Consider the following 13,002-nt stretch of genomic DNA (forward strand, 5'->3'; position numbering starts at 1 on the left):
TCCTTCCTACGCCTTGCCCCGACAGCGGCAGCGGCGGATCCCCTGCAGCCCACCAGTAACTAGAGGAGGGGGGAGGTCCAGGATTCTAAGACTCCACTTCCTGGCTCCTCCGAAGTCTCCTCCCACCCCGAGGCCCTGGCCAGTCCAGCCACGTCACCGCCTGCTCCGGGACAGGGGGAAGAGGCCAAGGTGTCCGGACAGGAGCCCAGGAGCCTGGAAGGCTGCCTGGAGGGGACAGAAGTGGCTGGCCCTGAGGCCAGAGGTAGCCCAAACTTGGCTTTGGGCCCAGAGGAGTGAAGGGCGGGGAGGCTGGAAGGCTGGATGCTGAAGGAAGCCTGGGTCCCAGCTCTCTCCAGGCAGGGGACTCATAAGAGATTGGGGCCCGAGCAAAGAAGGCGGGTTTCAGAGAGCGAAAGAGAGCTGGGAGTGAGGGTCAGCCAAGGCGGGTCTCGGGTGGTGCCTGGCACTGGGGGGTGGGCAACGCCATCATGAACCTGTTCCGGATCCTGGGGGACGTCTCCCACTTACTGGCCATGATCCTCTTACTGGTCAAAATCTGGAGATCCAAGTCCTGCCGAGGTAAGGAGTGATGGAGCAGGGGTGAGAGGCAGAGGGGCAGAGGATGGATGGAGGACAAGGCCAGCGAAGCACCTGAGCCTTCGGACTCCCGGGAGAGATGAGTTCTACCAAAGGGCTTGAATCCTAGCTGGATGATCTTGGGCAAATAGCCTCCGGGCCCCTCTGTCAAGTGGAGCGGCTGAATGAGTGATCTCTGAGGTAGGGGGCCAGGAAACCTGAGTTCAAATCTCTCTTCAGAAAACTTAGTAGCCGTAGTCTTTCTGGGTCTCAGTCTCCTTAGATGTAAAACCTCACTGGGCTGGGGGCAGCTTAGGTGGCGCAGTGGATAAAGCACTGGCCTTGGATTCAGGAGGACCTGAGTTCAAATCCAACCTGGGACGATTGACACTTGCTAGCTGTGTGACCCTGGGCAAGTCACTTGACCCTCCTTGCCCTACAAAAAAAAACCAAAAACCTCACTGGGCTGCTGTGAGATATAATAGATAACAGATGTAACAAATGAGATAAGAGGTGGAAAGTGCTTTGTGAACAGTATCCAAATGGGAGCCATTAAAATTCTAACTTCCAATAGCCTTCCCTCTTTCGGCCTTTCTCTTCTTTCTCCAGGCCCATATTTTCCAAAATAATGCTTAGTGTGTCTCCCCGGACTCTCCTCTTTCCCACCCTGGTACTCCCTCTTCTCCTCCCCTTCTGCCTCTCATCACCCTCTCCCATCTCCATGCAGTCTCTCCCCAGGACTGATAGCCATGAAACAGACTGTTCCTCCCTGCCCTCCCCCCCAAGACCTCTCTGCCTCTGAATGGCACGGAGACTGAGTCTGGGCAGGGGTGTGTGTGAAGAGAGTGTGGCCAGTGGTGCAGGATGAGGGTGTGATGTGGCAGGCGCCGAGGTGGGCGGGAAGCTACAGAGAGGAGGGAATGGGCAGGGGAGAGGCGGAGCTGGGAAAGGGGGAGACAGCACAGAGTATTCAAAAGTATTAGAGCTGGGAGAGACCTAACAAAGTTAGACCATAGTCAAGGCTGCAGGCAACTTTAGGACATCGGTTTGGTCAGAGCTGGAAGGGGTCTTAGAACACAGAGATCAAAGCGGGGAGGGACCTCAGAACCCAGAGTATCAGAGCTAGGAAGGGCATTAGAACCCAGAATATCAGGGCTGGGAAGGGCATTAGAACCCAGAGTATCAGAGCTGGGAGGGACCTTAGAACACAGTATCAGAGCTGGGAAGGGCATTAGAACCCAGAATATCAGAGCTGGGAAGGGCATAAGAACCCAGAGTATCAGAGCTAGGAAGGGCATTAGAACCCAGAGAATCAGAGCTAGGAAGGGCATTAGAACCCAGAATATCAGGACTGGGAAGGGCATTAGAACCCAGAGAATCAGAGCTAGGAAGGGCATTAGAACCCAGAATATCAGGACTGGGAAGGGCATTAGAACCCAGAGTATCAGGGCTGGGAAGGGCATTAGAACCCAGAGTATCAGGGCTGGGAAGGGCATTAGAACCCAGAATATCAGAGCTGGGAAGGGCATAAGAACCCAGAATATCAGGACTGGGAAGGGCATTAGAACCCAGAGAATCAGAGATAGGAAGGGCATTAGAACCCAGAATATCAGGGCTGGGAAGGGCATTAGAACCCAGAGTATCAGGGCTGGGAAGGGCATTAGAACCCAGAGTATCAGGGCTGGGAAGGGCATTAGAACCCAGAATATCAGAGCTGGGAAGGGCATAAGAACCCAGAGTATCAGAGCTAGGAAGGGCATTAGAACCCAGAGTATCAGAGCTGGGAGGGACCTTAGAACACAGTATCAGAGCTGGGAAGGGCATTAGAACCCAGAATATCAGGATTGGGAAGGGCATTAGAACCCAGAGAATCAGAGCTAGGAAGGGCATTAGAACCCAGAATATCAGAGCTGGGAAGGGCATTAGAACCCAGAGTATCAGAGCTGGGAAGGGCATAAGAACCCAGAGTATCAGAGCTAGGAAGGGCATTAGAACCCAGAGTATCAGGGCTGGGAAGGGCATTAGAACCCAGAGTATCAGGGCTGGGAAGGGCATTAGAACCCAGAATATCAGGGCTGGGAAGGGCGCAGAGCACAGTATTAGTTTTGAACAAAAACAGAGGATGCTAGAACTGGGAGGGACATTAGAAGCCATCTAATTCAATCCTCCCATTTTACACTGGTGGAAACTGAGGCCCACAGTCACACGGTGAAACAGAGGCAGAGCCCAGGCCAGGCCCCAGGCCCCTTGACTCCCCTCTGTATCATGATATCCTGCTGCATCTGTCACTGGGAGCCGGGCATTGGGTTTGCAGGGTGGCTTGCAGAAGTGATAGTTGACTCTCTTCTGCTTGGCCCCAGAAGACAGAAACAGAGCAGAACTGGAAGAATGGGTGGCTTAAATCCTAGGAAGACCCTCCTAGCCAATGAGAACTGCTGAAAGCAAATAGAACTTTGTGTTTCAGAAAGGGGCAGCTTCCTCCCCCCCAACACCATTAGAGGGCTTCACACAGAGACCACTTGTTAGGTACTTAATAACTGGGCATTCTTTTGGGGTCTGGACAAGAAGCCCACCGAGGCCCCCTCACCTCAGATGTCTCACTGAGAAGGCTTTCAGAGGGATAGCTGGGTGCCTTCCACCCATACCCCTTGGATTAGTCACCCTGCCACTGCAGAATCCTCTTAACCCATCATCCAGCGGGTTAACCCCACCTCTTCATCCTCCTTCCCAGGACCCAGAACTTGGTATTTGTGAACAACTAAGGTCCCATGTGGAGACCGTTAAAGGATCTGCTCATGGGGCAGCCAGGTGGCTCAGTGGATAAAACACCAGCCCTGGATTCAAGAGGACCTGAGTTCAAATCCGGCCACAGACATTTGACACTTACTAGCTGTGTGACCCTGGGCAAGTCACTTAACCCTCATTGTCCCACAAAATACCCTAAAAAAACAAAAACAAAGGATCTGCTCAACCAGGTCCCTGTGACCCGTCCTGACCCTAACTTTGCCCCAGAGCCCTTTGGGGCAGCGACTTGCTGCCCAGAACAGATACTCTCTTCTAGGCCAAATGGAAGAGAGTGGCTGCTGAAATAGCTCATTTTCCCCTCACTAGCCCAATCCTGCTCTGCCCCCTCCCCTGATGCAGTTGGGCCTCCAGGAGGGAAACATGATGTCATTAGGAAACGGGGTTTCATCCTAGGCTCAGCCAGTTTTTGTGACTTCGGTGAAAAGACTCTTCCTGACTCTGTCTCCTGTTGTGTAAAGTAAAGGGATTCTATTAGGCGTCCTTCGAATACCTTTCCAATCCTATCCAAAAATAGTTGTTAGCCAAAGACAGATGGATGGAAGGAAGGGGGATGTGAGGAGCCAGACGGGGAGATGTTATGGTGCTGCAGAAAGACTGTTACATTGGGGGTCAGAGGTGGGAGTTGCTGTTGTTGAGTTGTTTCAGTTGACCCCGGAGGTCTTGGGTTCCAATACCATCTTTAGCTGTATGTGACACAGCCTCAGTCTCTTCCTCTGTAAAGAGGAGGGGGCTTTTAAAGGTTTTTTTAGCTCCAAATCTTGAAACCTGCACACTCTTCTCTGGAGATTCTCATGGATTTCAAAGGTATTGTTGCGGGGCGGGGAGGAACACAGAATGAAAACACTGTAGGTGTGATGCAAAGGGGTCCAGCCCTGCCAAGGCCACGCTTCGTCCATGCAGTGCAGGGGCAGCCACATCTTCTTTTCCTTTGTCTTGCCCCCAGAGTGGGCTAATCTACTTAAAAGCAAATTCATGGGACTCTGGGTCGCCAGATAGAACTTTCATGGGCTCCTGCCCTGGCCATTCTCTTCCCCTCAACCTCTAAAGGCACAGCTGCAGTGTGGGTCAGCCCACGTGCCACCAGGAACATGCCCAGTCACCGCCAGGAGATGGCCAACCCACTGTAAGAGGCAGCCTGCATGGTGGATGGAGTGCTGCACCTCACATCGAGAAGGGAATATGGCCCTAGACAACTGACAATCTCTTTGAGCCTTTGTTTCCCCATCTATAAAATGGGAATAACAACACCTACCATACCCATCGACTGTGAGGATCAAAGGAGCTAACACAGATAAAGCGTTTTGCAAATGTCAGTGCTATTCTTTAAATCGCTTCCTCATAGCATAACATATGGAGTCAGGACAATGGATCTGGAGTCACTGGATCCTGGATTCGGATCTCCGTTTTGTGTGTGGGAACTGAGGCAAACCACCCCGTCTTTTTGGCTAGGTTCTATTGGGTTTTCTTCCTTTTCTATAAAATCAGCAGATCTTTGGTCCCTTCTAGCTCAAAGTCCATTTTCCCAAGTCTCTTTTAAGCTCTCTGGACCGTGGTTTCTTCACATGGAAAAGGGGGTTGGGTTCTAAACTGTCTTGCAGCTCTAAACCCTATGAGCTTATGAAACTCACTCCCTTCCATCTGCTGAGCTAACAACTGGTTGTTGTTGCTGCTGGGGGCGGGGGGGTTTCCCCCCATTTTTCTCCCTTTTTCAACCCCTACTGGGTGGATGAGGCATTACCCCCAAGCCCTTTCCAAAAGAGCTATAAGGGAATCTAAGCTTGTTGTTGGAGGGAAAGAATTGTACAATTGGTGGGGAGCTTTATGCCTGAGGGTGACCATCTGCCTGCCTCACCCTCCCAAACAGAGCCTTTCGTCCTCACCGGGAACTGAAGCAAAAACCAAGAGAGACCAAGACTTGGGGGTTTAGTCGCTAGAGCACTGTCCTTGAAACCCAGAAGATCTGAGTCTGAATCCTGCTTCAGACATCTACTAGCTGTGTGACCTTGGGCAAGTCCCTTAATCTTGCTCAGCCTCAGCTTCCTCCTCTGCAAAATGGTGATGAGAATAGCACCTGTCACGTGATATTTATGAGGATCGGTGACATAACATCTGCAAAACACTTTGCAAACCATGAAGTCCTGTATCACTACTAACTATTATTATGATTTAGATGGCTGCAAGTTTTGGCTCCATGAAGGGAAGGACTATGGGTGGGAGGGAGGGAGGAAGGAGGGAGGGAAAGAGAAAGGGAGAGAAGAAAGGGAGAGAAGGGAAGGAAGGAAAGAGAGAGAGAGAGATGTGGGAATGAAATCAAGTTCTTCCCCACCTCACCCTACCTTCAGTCCCCCACTGGAGGGGTCCAGCAAAGGCCAGATGATCCTCCACAAATTCTATGCTTCTGACATGTGCACTAGGAAGTTTGCTTTCTAATTAATTCATGTTCTTTCTCCCTGGATTCAGGAATCTCTGGAAAGAGCCAGGTCCTATTTGCTCTCGTCTTTACAACTCGATACCTAGACCTGTTCACCAACTTTATTTCTGTCTACAACACGGTGATGAAGGTGAGGAACGAGGCTTTACAAGGGTCGTGTATTTCTGTACACATAGAACCGCTTTATTTCTTTTTGTTGTTGGTGTTTTTGCGTGGCAGTGGGGGTTAAGTGACTTGCTCAGGGTCACACAGCTAGTAAATGTCAAGTGTCTGAGGCCAGATTTGAACTCAGGTCCTCCTGAATCCAGGGCCGGTGCTTTATCCACTGCGCCACCTAGCTGCCCCCGAACCGCTTTATTTCTAAAGCACAGGTCTGACCATGCCTACTCAAGAAGATTCTGTGGTTCCCTATTGCCTCTGGGGAAAAGATAAAGATGTCTGCTTGACAAAATCTGTTGAACTTATCTTGTTCAGACTGTTGTGATGGAGATGGAGATGGAGATGGAGATGGGGGGAGAGAGAGAGAGAGAGAGAGAGAGAGAGAGAGAGAGAGAGAGAGAGAGAGAGAGAGAGAGAGAGAGAGAGAGAGGTGTATGTATAGATCTATATACATGTATATAGGTATGTGTATATATTTATGTGCGTATACATAGGTATGTGTATATATACTCACATACATCTATACACACCCTTGACATATATTTACACATGAATATCTGTATATATTTATATGTGCATAAATGTGTAAAGATGTATACATCTAAAGCACTGTCCTTGAAGTCCAGAAGATCTGAGTCTGAATCCTGCTTCAGACATCTACTAGCTGTGTGACCTTGGGCAAGTCACTTAATCTTGCTCAGCTTCAGCTTCCTCCTCTGCAAAATGGTGATGATAATACCACCTATGTCACATGATATTTATGAGGATCGATGACATGACATATGGAAAACACTTGGCAAACCATGAAGCACTATAGAATGCTAGCTATAATTATGATTTAGATGGCTGCAAGTTTTGGGTCCATGAAGGGAAAGACTGTGGTGGGAGGGAGCAAGAGAGGGATATGTATTGTATGTGTGTATATTTATTCACATATATAATACATACATATTCATATCCATACATATAGACACATCACATAGTGTCCCAAAAGTCTTAGTGCATGTTTAAGCTTGAATCACTCCAAAAATTAAAATGTTACAGACTTACCAAAAAAAGTTCAATTATTTAAATTTCTTTTATACTTATTTAGTTTGTGAATTCTGAAAACATATATTTTTTAATATATAAGGTATTTTATTTTTTCCGTTACATGTAAAGATAGTTCTCAACTTTTGTTTATACAAGCTTTACAATTTCAGATTTTTCTCCATCCCTCCCTTCCCTCCCCCCTCCCCTAGACAGCAGGTAATCTGATATAGGTTATATCTATATATCTCTATACATATACATATAGATATAGATATATACACACACATATATATACACGTAATAACATTAATCCTATTTCTGCATTAATCCTGTTACAAGAGAAAAAATCAGAGCAGTGATGCAAAACCTCAAAATAGAAAAAAAACCAACAGCACCCAAAACAAAAGAAATAATATGGTTCAATCAGCATCTATACTCCACAGTTCTTTCTTTCTTTTTTTTTTTCTTGGATTTGGAGATCCTCTTCTATCATGAGTTCCCTGGAACTCTTCTGTACCATTGCATTGGTGAGAAGGATATAGTCCATCACAATAGGTCAACACTCAATGTTGATGATACTGTGTACATTGTTCTTCTGGTTCTGCTCATCTCACTCATCATCAGCTCACGTAAGACCCTCCAGGTTTCTCTGAACTCTTCCTGCTCATCATTTCTTACAGCACAATAGTATTCCATTGTATTCATATACCACAACTTGTCCAGCCACTCCCCAATGGATGGGCACCCCCTCAACTTCCAATTCCTTGCTACCACGTAAAGAGCAGCTATAAATATTTTTGTACATGTGGGTCCCTTTCCCCCTTCCATGATTTCTTTGGGCAAAAGACCTAAAAGTGGAATTGCTGGGTCAAAGGGTATGCACAGCTTTATTGCCCTTTGGGCATAATTCCAAATTGCTCTCCAGAATGGTTGGATCAGCTCACAGCTCCACCAACAATGCATTAGTGTTCCAATTTTCCCACAGCCTCTCCAACATTTATTATCTTCCTTTTTTGTCATTTTAGCCAATCTGATAGGTGTCAGGTGGTACCTCAGAGTTGTTTTAATTTGCATCTCTCTAATCATTAGAGATTTAGAGCATTTTTTCATATGGGAATAGATAGCTTTGGTTTCTTCATCAGAAAACTGCCTGTTCATATCCTTTGACCATTTCTCAATTGGGGAATGACTTGGATTCTTATAAATTTGATTTAGTTCCCTATATATTTTAGAGACGAGGCCTTTATCAGAAGTACTGGCCTCAAAAATTGTTTCCCAGTTTTCTGCCTCCCTTCCAATTGTGGATGCATTGCTTCTGTTTGTACAAAAATTTTTTAATTTAATATAATCAAAATCATCCATTTTGCATTTTATAATATACTCTATCTCTTGTTTGGTCAAAAACTGTTCTCCTTTCCAAAGATTTGATAGGTACACTATTCCTTTCTCTCCTAATTTACCTATGGTATCACCTCTTATGTCTAAATCATGTATCCATTTTGACCTTATTTTAGTATAAGGTGTAAGATGTTGGTCTATGCCTAATTTCTGCCATACTATCTTCCAGTTTTCCCAGCAGTTTTTGTCAAATACTGAGTTCCTATCCCAGAAGCTGGAGTCTTTGGGTTTATCAAACACTACATTACTAGTGTCATTTACTACTGCATTTCCTGAGCCTAGCCTATTCCATTGATCTACCACTCTATTTTTTAGCCAGTACCAGATAGTTTTGATGACTGCCGCTTTATAGTAAAGCTCCAGGTTTGGTACCACTAACCCACCTTCCTGTGAATTTTTTTTCATTATTTCCCTGGATATTATTGATTTTTTGTTTTTCCAGATGAATTTTGTTATTATTTTTTCTAGCTGTATAAAATAATTTTTAGGTAGTCTGATTGGTATGGCACTGAATAAGTAAATTAATTTAGGCAGTATTGTCATTTTTACTATATTAGCTCTGCCTATCCAGGAGCAATTGATATCTTTCCAATTATTTAGATCTGATTTGATTTGTGTGAAGAGTGTTTGGTAGTTGTGTTCATAGAGTTCCTGGGTTTGTCTTGGCAAGTAGACTCCAAAGTATTTTATATTAGAAAACATATATTTTTAATCTTAATTTTTTACTAGACAGGGCATCCTGTGATTATGCATTGTTGGAGGACGTTCTCATGACAGGTGGATCAGTAATGGATGGCTTCTTGCTCAGCCACTTTGGTCACCTGATCTTTCTCCAGTGGACTTTTGCTGGTGGGGTCATGTCTAAACCATCATTTGTGCATCAAAATCGAGTTCTTTGAATGATTTTTAAGGCTAGGATTACAAATGCAATCCTTTCGGTCACTGAGCAGCATCTGATCAGTTTTTATAAAGTTTGAAAACTGAGGACAGCTAGGTGGCACAGTGGATAAAGCACCAGCCCTGGATTCAGGAGGACCTGAGTTCAAATCCAGTCTCAGACACTTGATACTTACTAGCTGTGTGACCCTGGGCACGTCGCTTAACCCTCATTGCCCCACAAAAAAAACAAATAACAAAAACAAAACCTAAAGTTTGAAAATTGACTAGGGCCATGTAGAGCACAAGAGGGTAGATATGGTGAACTTTATTAAGAACTCTATCGATATTTTACAATTTTTAATAATTAACCTTTTGGGGGCAGCTAGGTGGTACAGTGGATAAAGCACCAGCCCTGGATTTAGGAGGACCTGAGTTCAAATCCAGCCTCAGACACATAACACTTACTAGCTGTGTGATCCTGGGCAAATCACTTAACCCTCATTGCCCCACAAAAAATTATTATTATTAATAATTGTAATAATAATAATAATTATTATTATTATTATAAACCTTTTTCCCCTTGCAAATTTGTAGCTTTTCAGCTTCTGACGTTAGTAAAGCTTAAAGCTGCACTAAGACTTTTGAGATGCCTTCTATGAATTACTGCCCACCCCCCATCCCCATCACATCACCCTCCAACCAGACTGGTCTCTTTGCTCTTCTCTGTCCATGACATTCCATCTCCTATCTTTGTACAGACTTTCCCCCATACCAGGAATGCACTTCCTCCTTGCCTTTGCCTCTTAGGAAACTCCAATATCACCCCCCCCAACAAGAAGAGTCTTTTCTCTAATCCCCTCAGCTCTTATTGGTCCTCCTGGACCAGGAAGTTCATTTTGTATGTGCTTTATATTTGCTTATCGCTACAAATGCCACCCATTACCACACATAGTGAGTGATGAATATATGCTTTACATTTTTTTTCAAAATAAATTTTTATTGCGATCCCATTTTTTCCATCACTCACATTTCCCAATTTATCATTCCCCCTCTCCCACTCCCAGAGAGCCATCCCTTATAACAAAGATTTAAAAGGAGAGGGGAAGGGGCGGCTAGGTGCCGCAGTGGATAAAGCACGGCCCTGGATTCAGGAGTACCTGAGTTCAAATCCGGCCTCAGACACTTGACACTTACTAGCTGTGTGACCCTGGGCAAGTCACTTAACCCCCATTGCCCCGCCAAAAAAGAAAAAAAAAAGGAGAGGGGAACACAGTTTAGCAAAATTAGGCAGTAGCTAAGTTAGATCTGACGATGCGGGACCCACCCCTTCACAGCCCACCTCGACAAAGAACGGGGGAAGGTGCCTCCTCACATCTCTGGCCTAGCGCTAAGCTCAGTCATTGGAATTTCCATGGCTTGTGGGTTCTTCCCATTTCCGTGGTTTTACTCACTCAGCCATTGTTCATAGGATCATTTCTTAGAGCCAAAGAAATTTCCTGCACATTCCTGCCTGGCAGCTTATTTAGCCATTCTCAGATTAAGAAATGCTTGTGGGGCAGTTAGGTGGCACAGTGGATAAAGCACCAGCCCTGGATTCAGGAGGACCTGAGTTCAAATCCAGCCTCAGACACTTGACATTTACTAGCTGTGTGACCCTGGGCAAGTCACTTAACCCCCATTGACCCGCAAAAAAAAAAAAAGAGAAAAAGAAAAGAAAAGAAAAATGCTTGTGGAAGGGCAGCTAGGTGGCACAGTGGGTAAAGCATTGGCCCTGGATTCAGGAGGACCTGAGTTCAAATCTGGACTCAGACACTTGACACTTACTAGCTGTGTGACCCTGGGCAAGTCACTTAACCCTCATTGCCCCACCCCCAAAACAAATTAGTAAGTAAGAAATGTTTATGGAATTGCATTTCAGCAGAAAACAAGCATTTCTGCTATTATCACTTACATAACTCCCAGGGGGCCAGGGCTGTGTTTTAACCAAATTGTGTCTCTCCCAGTGTTTAGTACAGGACTCTGTTGAGAGGGGCTGCTTAATGGAATGTTTGATGAGTGAATGAAAGAAGGTCAAAGCAAACTGATCTTGACATGTCTTTGAAAGAATGAACTTCAAGCAATGCAGACTTTTTCACAGTTAGTGCTAGTATTTCCCATGCTCCACCTTCAAATGGGGGACTTATTGGGAGGTTGGTATGACCAAAGGGAGCACAGAATGCAATTGATCAGGCATTTAGGAAGCACACATTAAATGCTGGGAACTGCAGTGGATGATGGGAATATAAGTGCAGCATCACCAAGCAGCATTTATTAAGTGCCTGCTATGCACAGGCACTGTATAAGAGTTGGAGATAGAAAGCAAGCCACAAACACGGTCGGTGTCCTAAGAAAGCTCACAGCCTAACTGGGGTGGATGTTAGCCAAACAACTACATATACACAAAACATATACAGCTTAATTAAATAGGAGGTAATTTCAGAGGGAAGGGGGAGGAAGGATTGGGAAAGGTTTTCTGCAGAAGGTGGGATTGGAGCTGAGTCCTGGAGGAAGCCAGGGGAACCAGGAGACAGGGAGGGGGACAATCCTGGAATGGAGGCCAGCCAGCTCAAAGGTGAGGAGTCAGGAGCTGGAGTGTCATGAGCAAGGAGCAGCCCCAAGGGCAACATCACTGGATAACAGAATATGTATGTGGAGGGGAATGAGGTGGTAGGAAAGGACCAGGTTGTGAGGGTCTAAGAGCCAAAGGAGGGTTTTTGTTTTGTTTTTGTTTTTGTTTTTGTTTTTGTTTTTGCAGGGCAGTGGGGGTTAAGTGACTTGCCCAGGGTCACACAGCTAGTAAGTGTCAAGTGTCTGAGGCCAGATTTGAACTCAGGTACTCCTGAATCCAGAGTCGGTGCTTTATCCACTGCGCCATCTAGCTGCCCCCCAAAGGAGGGTTTTTTATATGGGAGTAATAGAGAGCCACTGGACTTTTCCAAATACGGGAGTGATATGGTCAGTGGATAGTGTGCCAGGCCTGGAGTCAGGAAAACCTGAGTTCAAATCCAGCCTCAGAAACTGACCAGCTGTGTGATCCTGGGCAAGTCACTTTACCCTGTTTGCCTCAGTTTCCTCATCTATAAAATAAGTATCTTTGCCAAGAAAACCCCAAATGGGGTCTCAGTCAGACTCAACTGAAAAACAACTGAACGACAACATGGCCAGACTTCTGTGCTTTGGGAAGATCAATTTGACAAATGGTGGAAGATGAATTGGAGTGGGAAGACACTTGCAGGGAGGCTCGCCAGCGGACGTTTGCAATAGTTTAGGCATGAGATGATGACGACCTACCCCAGAGCAGTGGCACTGTCAGAGGAGAGAAGGGGGCATATTGAGGTAGGCCTACAGGGCTTGTATTTGCCTGGCTATCGGGGGCGGGTGGAGCAAGATGTCTAGTTGATGACGACTGTCTAGGTTACCAGCCTGGAAAACTGGGAAGGTGGAGACAGCATCAACAGCAATGGGGAAGTGAGAAAGAGGGGAGGGTTGGGGAGGAAAGACACTGAGTTAATTATTTGGACTCATTAGATTTGAGAGAGAGGAGCAGAAACAGTCTCCCCACCCCCACCGCTACCCCAGGAATTCCCCTCACAAGGCCAGCAAGTCTTACACAAGTGGGGTGGCTTCGAGTGGTAGACGTTCAGTATTCAATAAGCATTTGTTCAGCTCCTGCTCTGTGCCAA

At 46.1% G+C, this 13,002-nt stretch overlaps 1 protein-coding gene across 1 annotated transcript in view; it reads left to right on the forward strand.

The window, feature by feature from the left end:
* Positions 1-13,002, forward strand: part of KDELR3 (KDEL endoplasmic reticulum protein retention receptor 3) — an 18,642-nt gene continuing 5,640 nt past the window's right edge. Inside the window, exons 1-2 of the mRNA XM_043966915.1 lie at positions 1-579; positions 5,842-5,942. Of these exons, the coding sequence (XP_043822850.1) occupies positions 489-579; positions 5,842-5,942 (192 nt within the window). The 5' untranslated portion in view covers positions 1-488. The remainder of the gene's footprint in view (positions 580-5,841; positions 5,943-13,002) is intronic.

Source organism: Dromiciops gliroides, chromosome 5 (assembly GCF_019393635.1).
Source record: "Dromiciops gliroides isolate mDroGli1 chromosome 5, mDroGli1.pri, whole genome shotgun sequence".
Classification (NCBI taxonomy): domain Eukaryota; kingdom Metazoa; phylum Chordata; class Mammalia; order Microbiotheria; family Microbiotheriidae; genus Dromiciops; species Dromiciops gliroides.